We start from the raw sequence: 23,109 nt of genomic DNA on the forward strand, positions 1-23,109 counted from the left end.
AATTGGTCTGTACTGTTGTAGATTTGCAGTTACTCAACCTAACTTCTCTGTCCTGCTTGCTTCCCTCCTGCCTGCACTCCTGGAATTGCTCGTGACAGCTAGGCTAGTCTTGTGCTACACTCTTTATCTTTTCTGTGTGGACAGATAGTTCACTCACACTCTTAGTGCAGTTGCTTTGAGTAACTGCCAGCTTTCACACATTTTTTTCATCTGTGTCACCTTTCTAGGACATCATATTGAATAGTTGTGGGGGTTAATTGGAGTGTCCCTTCATGAGACATTTTTATTTTTGCATCATCGCTTCTTTTGAAAATGCTGGAATCTCCCTGCAAAAACCTGCGAAGCCACACATACACGTATGTACGTATAAACATAGAAAATGCGTAAGAAAGCATAAATATGCACGTATATATGAAAGTCTGGAGCACAAGTCTTATGGGGAGCAGCTGAGGGAACTGGGATTGTTCAGTCTGGAGGAGGCTCTGGGGAGACCTTATCGCTCTCCACAACTGCCTGAAGGGAGGTTGTGGTGAGGTGGGGGTTGGCCTCTTTTCCCACGTGACAGCGATAGGACAGGAGGGAATGGCTTTAGGTTGTGCCAGAAGAGGCTCAGGTTGGGTATTATGAAAAATTTCTTCTCAGAAAGAGCGGTGAGGCAGTGGCACAGGCTGTCCAGGGAGGTGGTGGAGTCACCGCCCCTGGAGGTGTTCAAGAACTGTGTGGATGTGGCATTGAGGGACACAGTTAGTGGGCATGGTGTGATGGGTTGGTGGTTGCACTAGATGGCTTTAGAGGATTTTTCCAACATTAATGATTCTATGATTCTGTTATATATTTGCTCTTTTCTGTCTCACTGTCTAAGCACTGAGCACTAAAATGTATGGTGGAGACTCGTTTTCCTTGTTTCTGAAGAACCACTGACTGGTCTGAGGGCGCTACTTTAAGTGCAAGACACTAGCACTGGCTGGCTGAATTCGACTTCCACACTGAAGAATTCGGCGCTTTATTTGGTATATATTTGGATTTATTTTCTTCCTTTCCCTTCCCCATCAGCACAGGCCGGACCCCAGCCACCCGCTCACACCCTCCCGCAGCCGGCACCCCGCAGGTAGGGGCGAGGCCAGGCGGAAGGGGGGCGGCGGGGCCGGTCCGGGCATGCGCGGTGCCCCCGCAACATGGCGGCGGAGTGAGGCGGCCGGCGGCGGGAGCCGCTCGAGGGAGGCGGGGGTGCCTCTGCCCCCGGCCCGGTGAGTGGTGGCGGGCAGGGCCGCGGGGCGGGAGCGGCGGGGCGGGGAGCCGAGCGGGAGCGGCCACGTCCGTGTCACGGTGGTGGCGGCGGCAGGGGTCGGGTGCGGCTGTGCCCGGTGTCCGGCCTCCGGGGCGGGCGGTCTTTGACAGCGGGGAGCGGCTCCTGGGAAGCGGTCCTCAGCGCGGTGCCGAGTTGCGAGGGGCGCGGAGGGGCCGGCCGCGGGACTGCCGAGTTACAGTGGTGTCCGAGCGAGATCTTAACACAAGCAGGTACTCTTCGAGAGGTGTAAGGACGCTTCGTGTGTTTTAGCAAATGTTTTAAGTAGCGCTTGAGGTTGGACGGGGCTGTGAGCATCCCGATGTGGCTGTCGGTGTCCCTGGTCACTGCAGGGGAGTTGGACCAGGTGGCCTGCAAGGGTCCCTTCCAACTTTAAGAACTGTATGGTTCTGCGCCGTGTCGGACCAGCAGCAGCGCCCGCGCAGGTGGCAGTACAGCAGGAGGGCACCCGGTGTCGGCTGTGGTGCGAGGCGGCACGTTGGGACGTAAGCAGGAGGTGAGCGCTGCGGCTTGCTGTCAGCTCGGGGGCCTGGCGGTGCGTGACAGGGGAACTGCTGCCTGCCTGGGGCAGGGTGAGCTGGATTTCTCCCTTAGGGCGTAATAAAACCTAAGTGCTGCTTCAGGATGATGGCACGTGAATTGATGTAAAGAAAAACCTAGTTAAAGATGCTTTGGTTGGTACTTTATTTACGGGAAATGTCACGGTAATGCGAGCAGGGAGTATACAAAGTTGAAGCTGTAATGTAGGTGTTGAAGTATCTGTAGGGCTGTTAAGTGGAACAAGGTCCGGTTCTGAGTATTCAAGTAATGCTCACTGACTGTGTTTGAGACGCAGCTGACAGGGTTGATGGCTCTAGTTCTCTCTTTGCTGTAAATAATACAGTAATATTTGTGTAGTATCTGCCAGGTTGCTTGGTATTAAATATTTCATAGGAATGTTCAGGTTCTGCGAAGAAATACGTGACTCCATGTGATACACTCCTTTCACACCAGTTAGAAGTCACCTAGGTATATAAATGCAGCTCTAACGAGGTCATTCTTAAAGTTGGGCCCTATTGTAAGTGTCAATCTGAATGCAGGGAGGATTGAACAAGAAGCATTGGCAGTCTTCTAGAAGATATTTCCTCAGACTCTGGGTGATGCTGCTTTGAATGCATAGGTGTCTGCTTTCTTTCCTTTCACTGGCAGAGATGCTGCTGCTGCCCTTGCTGTCTGCAGTACACTGCCCTGGTAAGGCAGAGAGAGGTGTTGTATTGCTTTCTGGAGTGGCTGCCTGAGTTGAGAGGAGGCATCGGAGGGGGTTTCCATTACTACAAACCAAGTGTCATTTGGTTTTCACTCGTGTGAAATTTGCAGTACTGAGAATGCGTTTGTTTCCAATATCTGCCTAAAAGCCACATATATGAAATGCTGTGAGTGAGCCACGTTTGCTTCCTTTACTGTTGGAGTCTACGTGTGGTGGAGTGGAAGTCTGAGGAGAAATGGAGTCTGCAGTAATTACTGCTTGATATTAAACAGCATCACTGATGGGAAACGCCCATTGCCATTAGCTGTCCAGGGCGCTGCAGCTGGCTCTCTTGCTTGTCAGGCTGCCTCAAGCAGGGATGTGCAAAGTGCACGGTTCTTCTTGCGCGTGTTCACATAATCTCTGAAAGTACCTCATTGTGCTGTCATATTTTCCAAGTGTAACTACAACAAATGACAGGTGGGGATGGGGATAGTGCTTCAGCAAGTCTGCACAAGTGAGGCTGTTGACCAACTCATTGACCTCTGCGTCTGCTGGGAATGTGAGGTTCTGTTTGTTCCCATTTGACAGAAGTTGCCTTAGGCTCACGGTCTTAGTGCTGATTGCTTCTTCCAGAGATTAAAATCTTACATGTAAAGAATGATGCTGTCACTCTTCTTCAAAATGTAAGACGTGCCTTGTAAGTGTCCCAGGACTCCTGAGACTCCTGGCATGTTGGAAGTGCCAGGAAATCCTCTGTAAAGTTGTTGAGGCTTAATAGAGCCGTTTGCAATAGTGGAGCAACAGAAATGATTCTTTGTATTTGAGAATCAGAAATGATTGTTTGTATTTGAACATTACAGGTGTTTTCATTACATGTCGTGATCTTGGGATTTTTTGCAAATGCTCTTAACTTTAATTTGACTCTGTGTAATTTGAAGTCCTGAAATGTTTGTTAATATTCCAGTACAATCTGATGAATGTTTTTGTGCTCATGCTGCTGCCAACTGACTCACCCTTTGTAGGCCACTGCTGCGGAGCAACAAGAGACAGCTTGGTGAGTGACGGGCTCGGCTTGCTCCTTGCACTGCCCTAAGCTTGTGTTGTATCTCTGCGGTGTCTTCAAGTTGTTGTCCTGCGAGATGAGCAAGGGGCCTTCTGCTGCTGCAGCCTCATCCTGTGGCAGCTGCCTGAGGAGTCTCAGCCAGCAGCAGGCACGCTGCCCCATTATTTGCAGCAGGTTTACAAACAGCAACCAGGGCATGAGCGGTGGTGAGGAACCTTGGAGGTGCTCGTATCTCTTCCCTGTTAGTCTTTCTCTTTGGTTATTGAGGAAATGGCCAGGACGGATGCGGCCCTGGGCAGCCTAATCAAGTAGTTGGTGACCCTGCCCATGACACGAGATTGGAACTGGATGGGCTTTAAGGTCCCTTGCAACCCAAGCCATTTCAAGAATCAGTGATTCTAAGAAATAAATCTGTAGGAAAGTCAGGAGCTGCATTTACACTGTTGAGCAAGCAGGAACTATCTTTACAAGGCTTATGTCTTTTGGATAGGCTTGCTCAGATCCTTTCTCTTGTACATGGTGGATATGGGGCATGGGTACATTCAACGGTATTGTTTGTAGTGGAGAGGATATGCTGCCTCCTTTGCTATCACAGGGTTGCTGCCACTGAAAGTGATCCCTTTACTTTCTGTGTCCTAGAATCATAGAGTATCAAATCCAATATTAGCTTAGACATGAATGAAGAAACGTGCAGTTCTTTGATGTGGTAATGTGTGTGTCTCCTATCAGCCCTCTGGGTTCAAGACTGCTTTACGGGTAGTATTTGATTGTTTTTGATCTGAATTGGTGCATCACTGAGAGTGTGCTTATTGCAGTTCTCCTGTGTGTTCTCTTCATGCCTTTCTGAATAATTTGCAGGGCTGTTAATATCAAAGACTTTATGAAATAACTAAAACCTTTAACAGAACTTCAGTGCTCTTCCACATGTTCTAGTAGGCCATAGTCTTTCTTCTTCACAGGGAAAATGGTGCCTAGATATCCGATGTCCAGACTAATCTCCAAGTACATTTTCTTTGGGATTTGTTAGAACAGAGCTGTGAGCAGCTCAGGTAGGAGCAGTGTTTTTGGACTGATTTGTTTTTTCCCCTGTATTTTTCCGGTGCGTTTTCTACTCAGCTCCCCATCCGGTATGTGGTCATCGAACAACAAGTAAGATGTTACATTAAAGGTAGATATTCTGGTTTAAATCATTTGATTCTATGCTTTCAGCTTCACAAATCAGGTCCAATTCTATTTTAAGATACCAAGGAAATCTGGTCCTTTCATGAAAGGGATGAACTTCTTTGATGGGAATCCAAGGTTGTTGTCTTCTCAAGGTAACATGATATCCCTTTAGTCCAGGGCAAAGCTGAGGTTGAGCCATTGGTCATCTGTAGCACGCATTAGTTCAGGGAGCATCTGAAGTTTATAGAACATGGAAGAGAGTAGCACCATTCTAATGGGGTGCATACATGGAATGAAGCACGCGCCGTTATTTATGTACTGTATGGAATCTACCGGAGATTAAGGCAGGAAGGTTCAGTGCAAGGAGTGCAATTCCTGGGGCACTTTGAAAAGGCCATTTGAAAAGAACAGCTCATAAAAGTGAGTCTTGTACGTGGAGGAATGTGAAAGGGTATCAGGGCGGATGAATTTGGTGGAGCTCTTTACTGTCGCTATCATCCTTCCGGGCTCAGATTAAAAGGACTGTGATGTCTGCGGTGGTGTTTGTAGGACCGTATCTCTGTGTCTGTACCCGCTCTGAAAAGGTAGGCAGTGCAGGCACAGCTGCCTGGTGGGGCATTGTGTTGTTTGGGTTCTCAAACAGGGAGGGGGATGAGTGACCTTTCATAGATTTCTGAATCAAACTGAAGGTGTCTGTGTTTCTCTAGTTGCTCTGCTGGATGAGCACAAATCTGGACCACTGAGATTAATTTGCAGCTCCACGATACACGTGGGGTGCTGTTCAGTCCCATCTGCACTGAGCTTCCATGGTCTCTCTAGTTAGCATTTGGAAGCAATGTAGCTGAGAGGAAGCTAAGAGGTTGTAAGACCCTTTTCTAGCAACCCTCTGCTTGTCTTTCCACCTCTTGTCTTCCTGTGTACACACACTCTCCTACTGCTGCTTTTAAAACTACTGCTATTGCTTTCTGTTTGTCAGAGATGAGTGCAGAAAGCCACGTAGGGATCTCTGGCATCCCATTCTGTCCTGGGCTCTGGGCATCTTTACTATGTTTGCAATAGCAATTTCTTTTCTCCTTTTACCTGCTGTGTTTGCATGGCGCTAAAGTGCGCTCCGTGCCTCAGAGAGCAAATAGAGCTGTGTGCTGCCTCGGGGCAGGCTGAGCTGGAGGCAGAGGAGGTGCATCTGGGTGTCCTGTGAATTTCGTGCAGCCGTTGAGCTCTTTGCCACTGTGGGTCATGCAAGATGCGTGGGTTTGGTTTTTTTTGGTGCGTCGTTAATGAGTTTGCTCCACGAAAGCAATTTGAGTGAGGAGTTTGAACAAAGCCAGGTCAAAGAACGAAGACGAATGTTTGCAGGAACAGTACCCCAGGAAGTCGGAAACAGCACAGAAGCTTTAGTGAGCCGAATCCACCAAAATGTTGGTGCTACTGCAAATATGTACCAGCAAACCACTAAAACTGCCAGTCCGGCTTAGATAGAAACGTAAGCGCCACGGCTGTGTTTTTGATTTATTTGTATATAACATCAGAACGGCCTTTCATGTGGGAAGACGGGCGTTTTAAGAATATTTGAAGCTGTTAATGGGCAGTCAGCCGCTGTGCTGAACTGCTGACTTCACACATACCATTTCCTTTTTCAGGTTTTTACAGCCCCACATCGTCTGACTTTTAAAGCAGGACGGGGGCGTGCAGAGGGGAGAAGGCATTTTTATTCTCCATCGGTAGCCATAGGGCGGCTCTTAACTTTGATATCACTGTCAAATGAGTAAACGTCGAATGTCTGGGATGTGAGATGTTTCTGTTTTCGCTTGATGCTAGCTACGTCATTTACTTCTGAGACCTAACTTTTCTGCTGTTCACACTGATAAGTATATATTTCTCGTTTCAGGAATTCCGGGGACAAATGTGTGGTCTAAACCTTGTTAGTATCACTTTTTAAGATGTACAGTGCCTGACTCTGTGCCGAATAATACGTACCTTGTGTGGACTGAGAGTTGAAGATTTTGTCGTCTTGAAATGCATAATTACAGTTGTTCACATCCGAAAGGAGATCATAAACTTACCTGCAAGGATGGGCGGAACGTTTACAAACAGTATTTTACCGCTGACAGCTTAAAAGCTCTGTTATGCGACCGCTTCATAAATAACGAGCGGTGCACTGTCGGTCACTTTCCAAGCAGTTTTCGAAGAGCAGTAAATTTCTTCTTGATGTTGTTACAAGATGATATTTGTGAAGCAGCGATTGCTTACTCTCTTCCTTTACCAGCTTAAGAAACATTCACTTAGTTGTGTATGCGGCTGGCTAACATTGGCTCTTTTGGAAGCCTGTGATTTTTTCCGAAGGCTGAGCTCTCTGAGCTCTGCTAAGGGAGGGCTTTTGGTCTCTCCCTTTCTTAGAAGTTCTGCCATAGGAAAATGTGGAAGTTTAATTTCCTTTCCTGGAAAGATTCTCGCTTTTTATTTATTTACTCATAGCAGAGAATGTGAAGGAAAGGGGATTCTGAGTTGGATCGAGTTTCTTGTCGGAGCACCAACCGGTTATAGATGAGTGTGCGTAAATGAAAGGAAACCTCAGCTCTCGGTTTTGTTTTGAACTCTGAAACGCGCGATGCCAAGTCACACTGATTTACAGCTGCGGAGCTCGTGCTTTGTAATGGTACAGCGCGTTTGCACCAGTGTAAGCTTGTTTTTCCTTTTGTCTTGTGAGATGTTGGTTTTCTCTAACAGTGCCACAATGTGTGCTCCTGAAAGTGTTTATGGATGGCTCCCGTTGCAGAAATGCGGAGGTATATGCTGCTTAGTCTTGAAGGGTATGTGAGGCTGTGCACTGGGCAACTTGCCTGGAAGGAAATCTTCCAGGAGACTTGGAAGTATCGAATGTTACAGCAGTACACTTTGTAGCTTTATTCTGTTTATTTGCCTCTTTGCAGGGCCTCTGGGACTTGTGCGCATGGTGTGAAGCAGTACTTGTGTTTAAGAGGTGACAGGTGAATAGAGGAGTAGGTGAAACAAAATATTCCCGCTTCAGAAACAGTAATTGTGAAGGAGTGCAGCTCCTTGCGAGGAGCCGGAGCTGCAGCCCTGCTGTGCCCTTGCACAGTCCTCCTGCTTGGACCCCACGTGCCTCAGAGATCACTGTCTCTCTCTTATCTCCAGGCCGAGCTGCACGGTCCCTGACACAAGCACTGTAACGCGTTTGGTGATGCTAAGCCCACAATCCGCTGGGCGCTCAGGCTGCTTTCAAATATTCCCTTTATCTCCATAATCCCACACTGTGTGTTTTTTATGAGCAGGCGTGCTGTCAAGATAAACCTGCGCTGGGAGGCCCTAAATATGCATGGCTTTTTTTCAGGACATTCAGCTCGCTCGAATGCCTGGAAAGATAATGGAGATGTGGTCGAGAGAAAACAGAGCGATTTGATATCTTGTGTAAAATACTGGCTTCTTAGAAATGCAGCAACGTGTGTCCTTAGAGTAATTCCTCCAAAATTAGAAGAGCGATGTGAGAGACACAAAAATGTTTTCCATCCTGTTTGCTGACCCCCAGCGCTGCGCGGCAGCGACGCACAGAGGGTGAAGGCTGAGGTTTGTCTGACAGTGCGCATCCCACTGACAAAGAGCTGGCAGAGGGGGAGCTGGCTGCTGCGAGAGACATGGGTATTAGCATAAACACTGCAGCGAGGAATTAAAGGGAGGTGAATGCTTTCCACCTGTTTTTGTTGTTTGGTTTCATTTCTTGCTTGCTTGGTTGGTTTTTTAAAGTAGCTGATGCTAGGGAAGCTAATCAGAGAAAGAATAAAACTCAGCTTACAGGATGAATTGAGAAATAAATGGTGCAAGTAATACAGCTGATGAATATAAATATGGAGATCTCTATGTTTTATGATTAATTTAGTGTTCATGTTTTTTTTTCTTTTTCTTCTTGAAGCTACTTAATTTATTTCTTAACCTCAGCTTTCATAAAGTCATCAAGGTTGGAAAAGATCGCTAAGACCATCTAGTCCAACCACCTGCTCATCACACCATGCCCACTGCGCTGGTGAGGGCTGAGGCCCACCTTGAGCAGCAGAGGAGGTGACTGCTTGCTGTTGGCTGCATCATCACTCAAGGCAGTGTCAGGCTGTCCCTCCGCCTGCCCCGGTGAAGGAGTTCATCCTTCCTTTCAGACTGACCCTACTGTTTTAGAGGTAGCTGGTTTTCTTTTGGCTACCGTTCAGCAGTTGTTAGAGACTCAGAAACACCATTCTTGAGTGTCTTCTGTGACCAGTGTCTCTGCCTACCAATTACTGTAATAGAGACTGTAAGTTGAATGCTGTAGGCGTGATCAGGTTTTAAGCAGCAACTCTTCCACACAGTAATACCTTGTATACCCCTAGTTCAGCCCACGCTCTCAGAGCTTTCTGTTGCCTTGTATTTTTAACAGGCCGGTGGGCACGCTGTAAAACCACCTATCTGCTGGAGCAGGGGCTAATGAAACGCTGGAATCCTTTTTATGTCCTGACAGACACTCTGGTTGTGCTAAACTTGATGACTATCACTGCAGGCTTGGAATCTTTATTACTGCACCAAGTGCAATCTGGTGCTTGGAACAAAAAGATAAAAACCATGCGCTGTTTTAAAGTAATCTGTAAAAACAGTTGCTTTGACTCCGTATCACCTTTCGCAATTTATTACTCACGGCGGAAAAGCTTTGAATTTTTGGGGGAGTCTACGAAGGCATCAAGTATTTCACATTTATTTGATGGCTTAAAAGGATTTCTGTTCTTAATCCTGATGATCGCTTATGCCGTGAGTGCTATTGTGTAGCAAAACCAACTTGCTTTATGTCGGTGCTCGGTTTTATTTATAACCGCTTTTAAGTCTCAGTTCCTTGAGTTTTTGTAATAAATATCCAACACGTTCATGTACTGCCAGCACATGAAACACGTTCTTCAGTCGTTAGACTTTCAAAAATCATCCTTATTTTTAGTGACACAGCCTGCCCTGTGTGAAGCTTTCATCACACGGTCTGCCACCACAGTGCACAAGTTCCTCAGAATTGCACTGAAATGCCACCATTTCCAGGGATATAATTGTCTATGTGGCACACCTCTTACTGTATGCAATGTTGGTGTGCTTCTTTTTTCAATACGTGAGTATAAGATTCAAGAAATTCCAGGTAGATATCTTGCTTTTCAACTATTATTTTTCTTTTTTCTTACGACACTACATAGATATGGTTTCTAAAAATGTTACTTCTGGCAAAATTCATCTTTGAAAAAGTACTGACTTACTTAAATTAAAAAAAAAAAAAAAAATGAAGGTCTGCTCTGAACAGTAATGCCTCCTGTTTTATGATGTCGGCCTGTGGCATCAGAGGCGGATGTTGGTGGTATGGCAGTAGAGGTTGAACCTTCCCGCCAATATGCTGATAGATGTTGTTGCTGTGTGACAGATGGCGGCAGAGACAAAATGGCGTCTGACATGGAAATACGTATGGAGCACAGGTGTGTAACTGAATTCCTCCATGCAGAAAAAATGGCACCCATTGACATTCATTGATGCTCGCTGAACGTTGATGGAGACCAACCAGTGGATGTGAGCGTGGTGAGGCAGTGAGTGGTGCGTTTCAGCAGTGGTGACAGCAGGCTACCTCCACTGGTGCAGATTGTTACGAGTGCAGCATGCAGGCTCTTGTTCATTGCTGGTGACAATGCACAGCTCATGGTGGTGATTGTTGAAAAAGGGTATTTTGTCGCTGAGAACTTGTTCTATCAAATAGTGTTATTGTGCTCTTTGTATCAGTAGTAGTTGCCATGGAAGTAAATGGGAGGCATTACTTTCAGAGTGACCTATGTATTTTTATGGGCTGTTATTTGAATAATGTCAAGTAAACTTGCTGATTTTGTTGCTTAAGGGATAAAAAACTTCAAATGAGTTTGTCTTGGATTGAATGCAGTCAGAATTTCCAAGACTAGATGGTGAAGTAGAACATCACAGTAACACACACAAAAGTTTCTGCTGTGATAAAATGGTTTCACTGAGTTGTCTCCTATACTTTCTAAAAACTGCAAGAGTGTGGATCTGCACTCAGCTTCGTCTAATGGCTTTTCCCAGCTCTGCTGTAAGTGGTAATGACCAGCAAGCAGATGCAGTGAGCAATTGTGCCTTTGTGTAGATTTCTTACATCCATGTTTTGTTCCTCCTTCCCCCGTAGTTCAGAAAGAGTGTTTCATCCAGGGCTGTTTAAAAGTGATGGTTGTTAAACTCTCTGCACGTAAGTGGGTGATGCATTAAAGTCTTTCTTCCATTTTTCAGGAATGTTTGTTGGGGAAAACAGGAAAAAAACCCCAACATTTTATGTCTTTCTTTGTATTAGAAACTCACTGCAAATGCAAATCATTATACAACAAACCTCCTAAACCAACGAAATAAAAGTTTGGGTTCTTATGTACCCTTGCTGCTTTGAGACATCCATTGTTTACACGCTGTTCTTCTACAAATAGCTTGTTAAACTTTTGCAACCTTAAACCAGCAAGATAATTGTAAAACAACACGCACACACAAAATCCTCCTTTCCAGAACAAGAAGACCCAAACTCTTAACAACCTCCCCCTAACTTGCTGTATTATTACTCCACAGGAAACTGTTGTACTGAAAGGAAGAATTAACTGGTCTTTCAACTTCAGCCTTTTTATTGTGAGAGGGAAGATCACACAAGTGTTACCATGGGGAGAACCACAGCTAAAGGTGAGGCCTGATAACTTTTATCCAAGAGGAAATAGGGAACCTGTTAAACTATCTCTTCTAAGGGGGTGGTGGGTTATTACTTGCCAATTAACATACTGTGAAGTTAAAGAAGAGAGATACTGAACACCGGTGGATTTAAACTTTACATTGTTTTAGAGCACTTATGCTGAATTCCAGTTGTCCTGGAGTTCTATACTGTTCAACCAGGAGAATTTTGACCTGTGACAGTCTTAAAGTCATTATACTCCTCTAAAATTGAAGAACATGTCTAAATGTGATATTAAGTAAAATGTAGTGCTGTATTCTGTATCTGCACAAAATTTAGCAGAACAGCTGAGTAGCGCAAGGAATAAATTTTTACTGCAGTGAATAGTGTTAGCTGCTGTCTTCTGCAGGCTTTTGAAGATGAAATGGGCAATTCTAAAATAAATTTGCCCATGATGCAGTGTATTAGGAAGGTGTGGTTTGTGCTGTACCGTGTCTGCAGAAGTTACTGTGAGTTGAGTGCTAAAATGTGTGAATGCTAACAAGTGCGTTTGGGTTGGTGAAACAAAAAGAATGCAAAGCAAGAAGGCCCGCTCTTTGAAACCAGGTTGCTTCTGCTTTCCAAACCTTTCAGCTTTCCCCTATAAAAGATCCCTAACACTTCTGTACTTCTCTTGAGCTTTCCACCTTCTGCTCAAGCTGCTTTCAGTGCTCATGTGCTCCCTTGTTAAATAATTGTCTTTTGCTATAATAGATTTTCTGTAATGACAGCAGTCATCTCTTTAATTGTTACACCAAGAGTTTATGGAGGAAGTCTGCTCCCTTTTCTTGTAGCTTTTCTGCATGGCTGTTTTCTAAATGTACTGAAAGAAACACTCTGTTCTGGGCAGATAAGAATCCCAGTGGGGAAGCACAAAAGGAAAGGGAAGGAGGCATTTTAGATTTACTCTTTCTTGATAACCTCAGCTGTGTGCACTGAGGTTTGGTGGAGGGTAGCTAAAATATGCTCACACCCCTGTATGTTGGGGAGTGAAAGCAGCTTGCTGATGTGTGGTAAATCTTGGGCTTTTTTTTAGCAAATTTCATATGAAGGTGAGCAGCTGCTTGGCATAGGTGGAGTAAATGTTTCTGTAACTGTGAGGTGTTTCATGTCCATCTGAAAGAGAAAAAGGATATAATGTTTAGAAAAGTGGTCTCTTGCTACGTTTTGAACGCAAGCTATAGTTGAAGACTTTAAGATGGCTAAGAAATAGCTGTGCATATCTTGAAAGCATGACTGTGAACTTTTTTCCCCACACCGGACAGCAAGCAAATAGGAGGTCTTAGATGACAAACACGTGCTTCCTCATGTGGCATGCAACACTGAAACATTAATGCTAGCGAAAAAGATGGTGCTTGCTAGTGTACAGACAAGCAACCATCTTGTTTGCTGAAAGGTTAACACTTCCCAGAAAGAAGTGTTTTGGTTTTTAAAGTATCTCAAAGAGGAAACTGGTGTTCAACACAGGATTTTGTAAGAGGAAGTGTAAATTGGCCACCAGAGTCATCTTTACCAGACTTTATATTCTAAAATATAGATTCCAAACTATAAAATGTGGGGGGAAAAAAAAAAAAACAGACTTTATATTCTAAAATATAAAGTCTTTGTTCCCCCCCACATTTACAAGCCAGTAAAGATAACTTTGTCTGATTTCTTCTTTGTCTCTATTTTCTTGTATGATAGATGTGGTTACTCTTGCCTGTCTTTTGTTGAATAATCTTATCAGCAGAAGAATTCTGTGGTTACTGATAGGGTGTAGTAATGTAAACACATGGAGTTTTGAATCAGTAAGCAGAAAGCACTGTTTTAAATAATTTATTATAAACTTGTTGCACGTCTACCTCTGCAGTTTATGATGTGTGCTGTAGAAAAGCTGTTATTTAAATGAATAACAGAATATACTGCTTTTTAATTTTAGTATTTGCTACCAAGAGGAAAACATTCTTTTACAGGGCTTTGAAAATTCCTGTTTAGCCTGTTTGTATTACAGGCTACCTGTATACATTGTGAATTATATATACTTATGTATTGTGTGCTACCTGTTTGCGTAGTGAATGTAACAACTCTTTGTATGCTTATATATGTATATTACTGTGTGTTTAACACTTTGGTTGAAAATGGTATCTCATTCTTTTGCCTTTTATTTTATTTTTTTTTTTAGAAAATTGACTAGCATGTAATTAAATCCTCAGTAGCAGCGTTTCATTTTTGTTTGTTTTGACAAAATGATCTGAAACATGCTGCAAAGCTAAAGTAAACTCATGTAAACTGGAAAAATAAACTCAAGCTTGTCCTTTGAAAATGGACTTTCTGAACAGAGAAGATAGATAATGAATTAAACTGACTTGCTTTGTTCACTGTGACCTTCAAGACTCTAGAACTAATAAGTCTTTGCTGTCTCCAACATACAAATAAAGTTCCCGCTTTTGAGTCTACTTTTCTGCCTTGAAGGAAATAAATCATTGAATGTAGCTAGCTGAAGGAGATGAAAAGAAAATACTCTCTGTGACTACAGAAATATTAGGGACCTTCACAACCTCATTTTTGAGGATTGATCTGAAAGTTTACCCAAACTGAGGATCATATGCTGAGGGAATCGTATTCCTTAGTCCAGTTACTTGACGTAATACTCTTCCATGTCTTAATTTTGTTTTCAGTGATCTTTTGAAATTGAATTTTCTAGAATTTGGACTATCCAAATGATCTAAGTACACATGAAGGTTTAAAGGCATTTATTTCATAGCTATACATTTAGATTTTAATAAAACTTATATTCCTTATTATTTCTTATAAAAATAGGCCATAAATTCTTATCTAATCTGACTAATGACATTGGAAGAGGCACACCACACCGAAGCATCTTAGCATCGATAAAGTATAGTCTAAGGGAAACCTTTCTGAGTTCTGAGGGGTGGTAGTTCAGGGTATCTCAAGAAAAAACAGGATAGCAATTCTTTCAGTTAATGGCATTTCATCTGCTTAGATAAAATAGCTCCAACTTTGTAGTGATCTTTTAACATTAAGAGCTGGGATGCATAAAAGCAAGGGGAGCCTTGAAAAACAATTTTGGTTTTACTCAGACTTTTTTTTTTTTTTTTTGGATGCCTCTGCATGTACTGGATATGTTTCACTTGGGTGTTTTAAAGAACAGCTTTCTGTCCATCAGAACCAAGTGATAGCAATGGTACTTTGAATTTATTATAAATTAAGATGCTTCCAGCTTGGATTAAAGAGATATTTAAGGAATCCATTTCTTTTCATTAACATCTTAATCTTGTTTTGTTCTTATAGTTTTTTTTTAATGGCTGATTTTAAGAATAATGTGTCACTGACAATGTTCCATTTCAGTGTTCCTACTGGTGAGATAGGCAGTAACTCAAACTGATAAAGGAAATAAATAATTTGTGTGGTGGTTGTCAGTGAAAAGTCATCTGGTGTCCAGGCTGTGGTTTTTCACATTCTTTCACCTGTTGTTGATTTCTCTTTTCATGAAAGGCTGTCATCTTGTTTGAAATCTGGCACTGTAGGGGAGATGTTCTTTCATGACTGTCCTTTCAAGTTCTGGTCTTTGCAGGAGGCAGTTATTAGTTCTGTTCTTCAGTACTCTCATGTGGGACTCCATTGGATTTCCTCTTCGGAAATAAGAGGATTGGGAAGCTTTCTTTTCTGTAAGCTATCAGCCTGATGTCTCTGACAGTCCCGTGATTGTTTGGTTTTTATTTTTTTTTTGAAAGCCTGAGTAACTGAACTTGTAAAACATGGCAAAAGGCTTTTCTAGTGATTACAACCACCCAGTAGAAAACTGGTCGGATTCAGTTCAATCCCAAAGAGACTGGATAGAATATATTTTGAACTGTAGGAAGAAGGCAGTGATGATGTCTTGTTGTGAGTGGTGCGAGTCCCTTCTTGGGTTCCCACTGATAGCTGTCAGGACATAGGGTGTCCACTGCTGAACAAGGACCTGGGTTAGAGCTCTGTGGGCACCATCCACAGGTAGTGCAGCAGGTCTAGCTGAAGTTGCCCCCCTGTCAAATGCTTTTATCTATTTTGTACTTGTGAAGTATCTCACTGAGTGTACTAATACACTTCAGTGGCCCTGACCAACCTCACCCAGGTCCTCTTCTCCACCAGCACACACCCCGACATCACCCTGGTACTACCAGCCCCTTCCCCAGCAAGGCCACAGCAGCAGGCTCTAGCCCCCTACAGCCCTGCCATGCCATGGTCAATGGCCCACTGCTGGGCCCATAGCCCAACTGATCCTGACCCTGTCCCCAGGGAAGTTCCCATTGCCGGGACTGCCCTGGTGCCCCTTACTGCCTGCTCTGGGCTGGGGTGGTATGACAAGCCCTGGCTGCCAGGCCCTCTCTGGGAGTCCATGGACTGCTCTGTCATGGAAAGGTCATGGAAACCTGAAAGGAGAGTGCCACATCCTGGCCCACATAGAGCCCGGTGCCAAACTTGTCTCCTCACCAAACTACAGTGGAGGATTTGGGGTTTGATGAAAGAAGACTGTTCTCATTCTACTCATCCTATATCTACATCTTTTCTTGCTGTACTTTTCAGTATATTTTGAAAGAAAAATAATGCAATCACTAAATCTGTATTACAAATACCCTTTTATTATCCGTTGAAATAGATAAAACAAAGTCTTTGGAATGACACATTCTGTATTGTTTGAAAGCATTCTGTGTTATGCCGGGTGTTATTATGATGGGAATATTACATTTATGAAGTAATGGAATCTTGTCTTTTAGATTCAAAGGAAATTAAAAAAGAGAAAGATGGAAAGAATCAGCAGGCAAACAACCCGTCTTTAAAAAGTGGTAGGTATTGCAGCTGTCAGGTTATTAGTTAAGGTACCCTAAAGGAAAAAGTATATATTTGGAATCTCTCTCTCTTGAGACTGTTTCTTTCCTTCAATCTCTTTGGCTATAACTGATGTGTAGTTAAAAACATACAATTGCTTTTGTCTAACTGTTAGCAAAGTATGTTTTGGTGTAGCAAATGACTCTTGAAACTGCTTGGCTTGAATCTGGCAGTTTTATTAGCTCAGGCAAGTACTCATATATGTAATCAAAAACTATGTAAATATAAACACTTCTTTAAGATCATTTACTGATTTCCTTGTTCTTCTGATGATGTATGCTCCTGTTAAATGCCTCTTCTGCCTCAGTTACCTTCTCTTTCATTAATGTGTTTGCTGTTGCCAAAAAAAGTTGATTTCCAGTTTAATAGTTTGAATTCTTAATATTGCTAGCTAGATTAAATTGCCTGAATTTCTAACTTCACTTTAAATAAATTCTGTTTTCAAATCAATTGTTTATTGATAATAAACTGAAGAAAACTACTCAGTTGTCGAAACCAAGCCAACTTCTTGTCAAACTTAGACAACCTTTGTTATCCTCAGTAGGTGCCATAGGGTGGCACATACATCAGGCTGTTGGGAAATATGTGGAACTGTTGGCAATTTCACTTTTGTGAAGTGCAGTAGGAGAGAAGCTGCATCCTTATGTGCTCTTCATATATTTGCATTGGTTGAGTTTGAGGCAGTGAGAAATGAGTACTGTTGACTGAAGTAGAATATATCTTTAGGAGGTCCTTAGTTCTTAGTGAAGTATCACTGGGTTACTTAAACTCTCACTCTTCTTACATTCCCATACCCTCCGACTCCTACTGGATGGTCTGTTTCAGAGCTTTCCCTTCATACCACCTGAGGAGTTGTGTTATTGACTATGTCAATGACTGTATCTTTGAACATAGTGAGAGACTAACAAGGTAACTGGGTAGTTGGGGTGATGTCTTTTTGCATAAAGATGTGATATTTTGATTCTACAAGCCATAGTGCTGCTTTCTGCAGTTACCTTTGTCAGACTTCTTTCTTCAGTTTCTTGGGAGGGTATCAGTGGTAGTTTTCTTCTCTCTTACAAATGCCCTTTTTTGCATGTCTTATAGCGTGTCTTTTCCCCTCTCCAGTTGTGTAAGAGGAGCTTACACAGGAGGACTCGAATGGCATGTCTGTGTTTTAAAAAATGTTGTCTGACATGACAGATGGAGCCCCATGAGACAGCCCCCACCAGCAACGTGCTGTTCTTATATGACTAAGAAAACAGTATTTCTGAGTCACTATAAAACTTCCGTGTCTTCTTCTGCACTAGAGAACAGTATGTTGAAAAAACTTTGGGTAGGAATAGTGCTAAGCAGGCAAGCCTTGTTCTGTTGTCTGTTCTTCCACTCGAGACTATGCTTTTCATCTGAGCAGTGAATTTGCTCATGAAATCCGGACTCAACTCTGTCAAACACCTACAGAGGAGTGCCTTGCTTAGGATCTCCGATTTTCAATAGATTAGATGATAGTTTTTATCCTGTGTTATTGCTTGTTGGTGGCCAGAAAGAAGAAAGACACCTCTTCTGGCCATTGGAATAAAGAAGGATGCATTGGATACCATCCAAGAAACATCCCGAATTTTCAGGAGAGTGTGTGATAGAGAAAATGAAGAGGAAGGGAAACAGAGGTGTGGGAAGAGCAAAAAAAAAAGAAAAGAAAAAAAGCAAAAATAGTCTACAGTGTGTAGGGAAAGGGAAAAGTAGAAAAACTGGCTGAATGATCCCAACATAAGGAAAGAGGTACAAAGTACAAAGGAGGATATGAAGTACCTTAGAGTTTGCCTGCTATGTTTGCAATGGTGTGTAAAACAATTAAAAGGAAACTTCACCTTTGTCAAAGAGGGGTGGTGGGAAGAAGAACAGAAAATATACATACCTGGGTCAGAATTCTCAGATACGTACCGGGGGAACATAGGGATGAAATGAGGAGGCACAGGGTGCTTCATCTGTTCAAACAGGATTTAGACTGATAATACTATATTAAAACTAAAAAAAAAAAATAACCCTTGGACTCTACTTATTTACAAGTTACACTTTCGAACTTCGATTTAAACTAAACTAAAGCAGTGTGTGCAGTAAGAGAAGATAGAAGAATTAGGGAACGCTCCAAAAAAAGCTGGGCATTCACACCCGTTCATGGGACCGGATGGGATGCCTCTGGCGGTGCTGCCGGCCTTCAGGCAGGGCGCGAACCAGCAGCGTGCTCTTGTGGTGGCAAACGTGAACTGCACGCGTGGTCGTGTTAGCAGAGATGTGGGCTGCGGGCTGAGAGAAGCTGGCTCCTTTTGGGTGTTTGTGAGTCTGTGTCTGGGGTACCCTGCTCAGTTTTGGGCTCCCCAGTGTGAAGAAGATGTTGACACGCTCGATGCCGCCAACAGCATGGAAGTGGTGAAGCACAAGATATAAACAGAAGACTGATAAGAATACCAGAGGAATGATTTGCACAGCTGGAGGAAGAGGAAGCTTACACGAGATCACCTTGCCGTCTTCAACTCCCTGACAGGTGACCATGAAGAAAACCTAGCCGGATGCATTTCTGAGACACAATGGAAGGTTGTCTTGTCTTCATTCATGGGAACGTGAGGCATTCTTGCTTCACATGAGGAAAAAGACCTTCATGTGAAGCGGGATCAAACCCAAGAAGAGGAGCCCGGAGAGGTTACCCAGAGATACTCAGAACTCAGCAAGCCTCTGAGCAGGCTTGCTGTAATGGGACCAGCTCTGAGCAGCCAAACTGGAGGCATCCTGGGGTCCCTTCTAGTAGCTTAAGTAATGGGCAAAGCCTCTCCAGAAGGGCTATAGGGCATTGCTACAGAATTGAAGAAAACAACAAGACAGCAAACACTGTTAACCCACAGGGTACTGACCGTAAACCTGTGCTATTACAGGCAACTGTGACAGAAACTTATTTCCTTTTCTTTGTTTGTTTGTTTTTTGTTTAAATAATGAAGCTGTTTGGGCATGCTGATGGTCTTGGATCGCTGTTTAGAATCCCACTCCTGTGCTGGCTACAAACTACCTAATTTTTTTGACAAACTATCCTGATTACCTTCAGGTTTTTTTTCTCCTCTCCTCTCCTCTCCTCTCCTCTCCTCTCCTCTCCTCTCCTCTCCTCTCCTCTCCTCTCCTCTCCTCTCCTCTCCTCTCCTCTCCTCTCCTCTCCTCTCCTCTCCTCTCCTCTCCTCTCCTCTCCTCTCCTCTCCTCTCCTCTCCTCTCCTCTCCTCTCCTCTCCTCTCCTCTCCTCTCCTCTCCTCTCCTCTCCTCTCCTCTCCTCTCCTCTCCTCTCCTCTCCTCTCCTCTCCTCTCCTCTCCTCTCCTCTCCTCTCCTCTCCTCTCCTCTCCTCTCCTCTCCTCTCCTCTCCTCTCCTCTCCTCTCCTCTCCTCTCCTCTCCTCTCCTCTCCTCTCCTCTCCTCTCCTCTCCTCTCCTCTCCTCTCCTCTCCTCTCCTCTCCTCTCCTCGTCCCCAGTATATGCTGATTTGTTCTTCAGCATGAAAATTCCTCTTTATCTCTCATTTTCACTTTGCTGGTGGGTTGCAAGAGTTGTGTGTGTTGCATAATAGCTTTTCTGAAGCTGTTTAATTCAGCCTGCAGGTTGAGTGGGAAGGGGAATGCGTGTTAAATCATTCAGTGTGAATTAATTTTCTCTTCAATTTCTCAGAAGTTGTATGTTTTCTGGGGCTTTAGAATTAGAAATATGTAGAAAAGAACTTCTTTACTTTTTGGGTAGAGGTTTTTGGGTAGAGATTTTTTTTCTATTACTGTCTTCCTAGCTAAGCATCTTACATGTTACAACATTATTTCATCTCTCTTTTCTATGACTGCAGTAATTAAACGATAATTAGCACCATATCCGAGACATTTGCTTTACTGTAGCATATTTTCACAGATGGAGTGATCCTAATGTAAACTTCAGGTCATTTACGCTTGAGGAAAGAGTTTTTTAATATCCAGGATTTAAAGTAAGGAGCGAGGCAATATTGTTTTCCTTTTGGTTTTATGCGCAGCTGACTGCTGTGTTACCTTGTGTAGCTTCCTAGTTGATACTCCCTGAAAACAAAACCTGTTTCTTTTCCTCTGTACTTTCTGGACATTCCACCAAATGAATATTTTTGGACTTGTTACTCAGTTAACAGCTGCATGCCCTCTGCAGAGTCGGGGACCAATCCTTCATACCCTTTTGAGGCTGCTGTGCCAAGAAATGAGGATCTTAGCAGTCCAAGGGGGTGGTTCTCTTCTGCTTGAGGCGCTGTAATTTTCAATGGAATGCTGTGCTAATGCAGGCAAGCTCTGAGCACTGTGCGAGTGACTGAAAAGACTGCCTTTTTCTGTTTGTTTCTTTGTTTCTCGAAGTTGCAGTAACGTGTTTGACTCTGCCCAGTAGTGTTTTTACTGGCAGCCACGATGCAGTTGCTCTGCCGTTGTGAAGATTTTGCTCTGTGAAGTTGTCCCTGGTTGAACCACTGGGTGGCACCGTTGCACTATTTTTGGGGTTCATATCTGGTCTGCTTTACAGGAACCTCAGATAGATGGCAGCTGCCCCAACAGAAAAATAAGCAAAGGAGCTCACCTAGATAATTTACGGACAAAAACATTAGCTGTGCTATGGCAGTTCTTATCTTGTACTATTTACCTTACAAAGAGAAAGCTTTATCAGTCTTGTCATGGAAAGAAACAAAGATGCTGTTGGAATGTTATGCTAATTCTTTTGATTTATAGTAGACTGGGGACGTCGGTTCTCAACGTGCATTTCAGTAGATGCTAAGTGCCTGTGCTTTTTACTCTATATTACTAAATCAGTCCTTTGAAGTTACTGCACTGGTGCTGCTGTTCCTCCCACCGCTCAAGTGATGGGGAGCTGAGATGCAGAAGCACTGAAGTGATTTTTCCAGGGATGTTTGGGAGAGCGTCCTTGTTCAGAGAATTGAGTCTAGGTATCCTGACTTGTGTCTTTATATGTGGAGCATGAAAAAGAACTTGCGGGTACACGTATTTTCCTGTTGTGTCATTCCCCTGTTGACTCTTAAAGCTACTTCAAAGGCTGTGTGTTTTATGAAGTTTTCATATTATTGTAATGCTGTTCTTGGGGAAAAAAAAATATTCTACAGATATTTGGGTGGGTTTTTTACTCTCTCTTTCCCCAGCTTACCTCTTAATTTACGTTCCTTTTCAAAACTGTCCGTATGGCCTTTTTTTTTGTCTTGTGTCTTCCAGAACAGTTTAGTTGGGATGATTATCTGAAAGAGACTGAATCAATAGCTGCCCCTCTACATTGTTTCAAACAGGTATGCCAAATACTGTTTTGCAAGTCTGTGTGTGTATGTTTACATGTTACGGGGTGATGATAAGGCAACTTTTACATTTGGACTGCTTGGAGTCTTTGACTTCTTTTGATCTCTGTTTATCAGTATCTTATGCTTTTGGTAGATACCAGCAACTGAAGTTTTCCATTCTTGTTTTCTGCCTCAAGCTAGATTTTGAGGGTTTCATTAAAGCTGTAGCTTTGGACTCTCTTTTCCTTTAGAAGAGAACAAGATAGAACAGTCTCATTGGAGTTCAAAAATAATTTCTGTGTTTTTTTTTTTTTTTAAGTAATATTAGAGAATTACTGTGAGAATTAAAATTCGGCTGATAGTGAAAGGAGCCTTCCACCAATCCTGTAACTGTAAGAGTCCTTACAATTCTGGTTAGCTATTTGATGTACAAAACGTATGTGTATATCTTTCTTTTTGTGCGTGCTGGAAAAGTTATTTACCACTTATTTTCTGAATCTCCCAAATACTCAAATCCTATAATCATAGAATGGCTTGGGTTGGAAGGGACCCCATGGATCATCAAGTTCCAACCCCCCTGCCAAAGGCAGAGTTGCTAATCACTAGATCATATACTAGATCAAGTTGCCAGGGGCCCCATCCAGCGTGACCTTGAACACATCCAGGGATGGGGCACCCACAGCCTCTGTGGGCAGCCTGTGCCAGCACCTCACCACCCTCTCAGTGATTCTGTGAAATATTTTGCATTTTAACTCTTTCAGATCAGGATGATTTTTACCAAGGTGTAATCATAGAATCGTTTGAGTTGGAAAGGTCCCTTAAAGGTCATCTGGTCCAACTCCCCTGCAGTGAACAGGGACATCTACAGCCTCATCAGTGTGCTCAGAGCCCATCCAGCCTGATCTTGAATGTGCCCAGGAACAGGGTATCTACCTGCTCTTTGGGCAACCTGTTCCAGTGCTTCAGTACCCTTATCATAAAAAAAAACTTCCTTATATCCAATCTAAGTCTCCCCTGTTTCAGCTTGAAACTACTGTGTTCTGTCACAGCAGACCCTGCTAAAGAGTCTGTTCCCTTCTTTCTTGTAGCCCCCCTTTAGATACTGAAAAACCGCTATCAGGTCACCTCAGAGCCTTCTGTTCTCCGGACTGAACAGCCCCAACTCTTTCACAGTGTCTCTTTGGACACACTCAAGGAGGCCCACATCTCTCCTGTGCTGAGGACTCTACATCAGGGTGCAGTATTCCAAGTGAAGTTTCACCAGCCCAGATCACTTCCCTCAACCTCCTGGCCATGCTTCTTTTGATGCAGCCCAGGATATGGGTGGCTTTCTGGTCTACAAAGGCACATTGCTGGCTCATGCCCAGTTTGCCATCCCCTAGTATCCTCAGGTCCTTTTTCGCAGGGCTGTGCTGCATCCTTTTGTCCCCCAGC

At 43.5% G+C, this 23,109-nt stretch overlaps 1 protein-coding gene across 7 annotated transcripts in view; it reads left to right on the forward strand.

The window, feature by feature from the left end:
• Positions 1–882: 882 nt before the first annotated feature.
• SCML2 (Scm polycomb group protein like 2) overlaps positions 883–23,109 on the forward strand; it is a 68,969-nt gene continuing 46,742 nt past the window's right edge. For 2 of the 7 annotated variants that reach the window (XM_004934691.5, XM_004934692.5), the window contains exons 1-4: positions 1,162–1,247; positions 11,383–11,490; positions 16,273–16,341; positions 21,617–21,687. In XM_004934691.5, coding sequence (XP_004934748.2) covers positions 11,469–11,490; positions 16,273–16,341; positions 21,617–21,687 — 162 coding nt within the window. In that variant the 5' untranslated portion in view covers positions 1,162–1,247; positions 11,383–11,468. Of the gene's footprint in view, positions 1,011–1,161; positions 1,248–1,320; positions 1,519–11,382; positions 11,491–16,272; positions 16,342–21,616; positions 21,688–23,109 lie in introns of those variants that run through there. The other 5 variants (XM_040649581.2, XM_040649579.2, XM_040649583.2 and 2 more) reach the window with 5 other exon arrangements.

This window comes from Gallus gallus, chromosome 1, assembly GCF_016699485.2.
Source record: "Gallus gallus isolate bGalGal1 chromosome 1, bGalGal1.mat.broiler.GRCg7b, whole genome shotgun sequence".
NCBI lineage: Eukaryota > Metazoa > Chordata > Aves > Galliformes > Phasianidae > Gallus > Gallus gallus.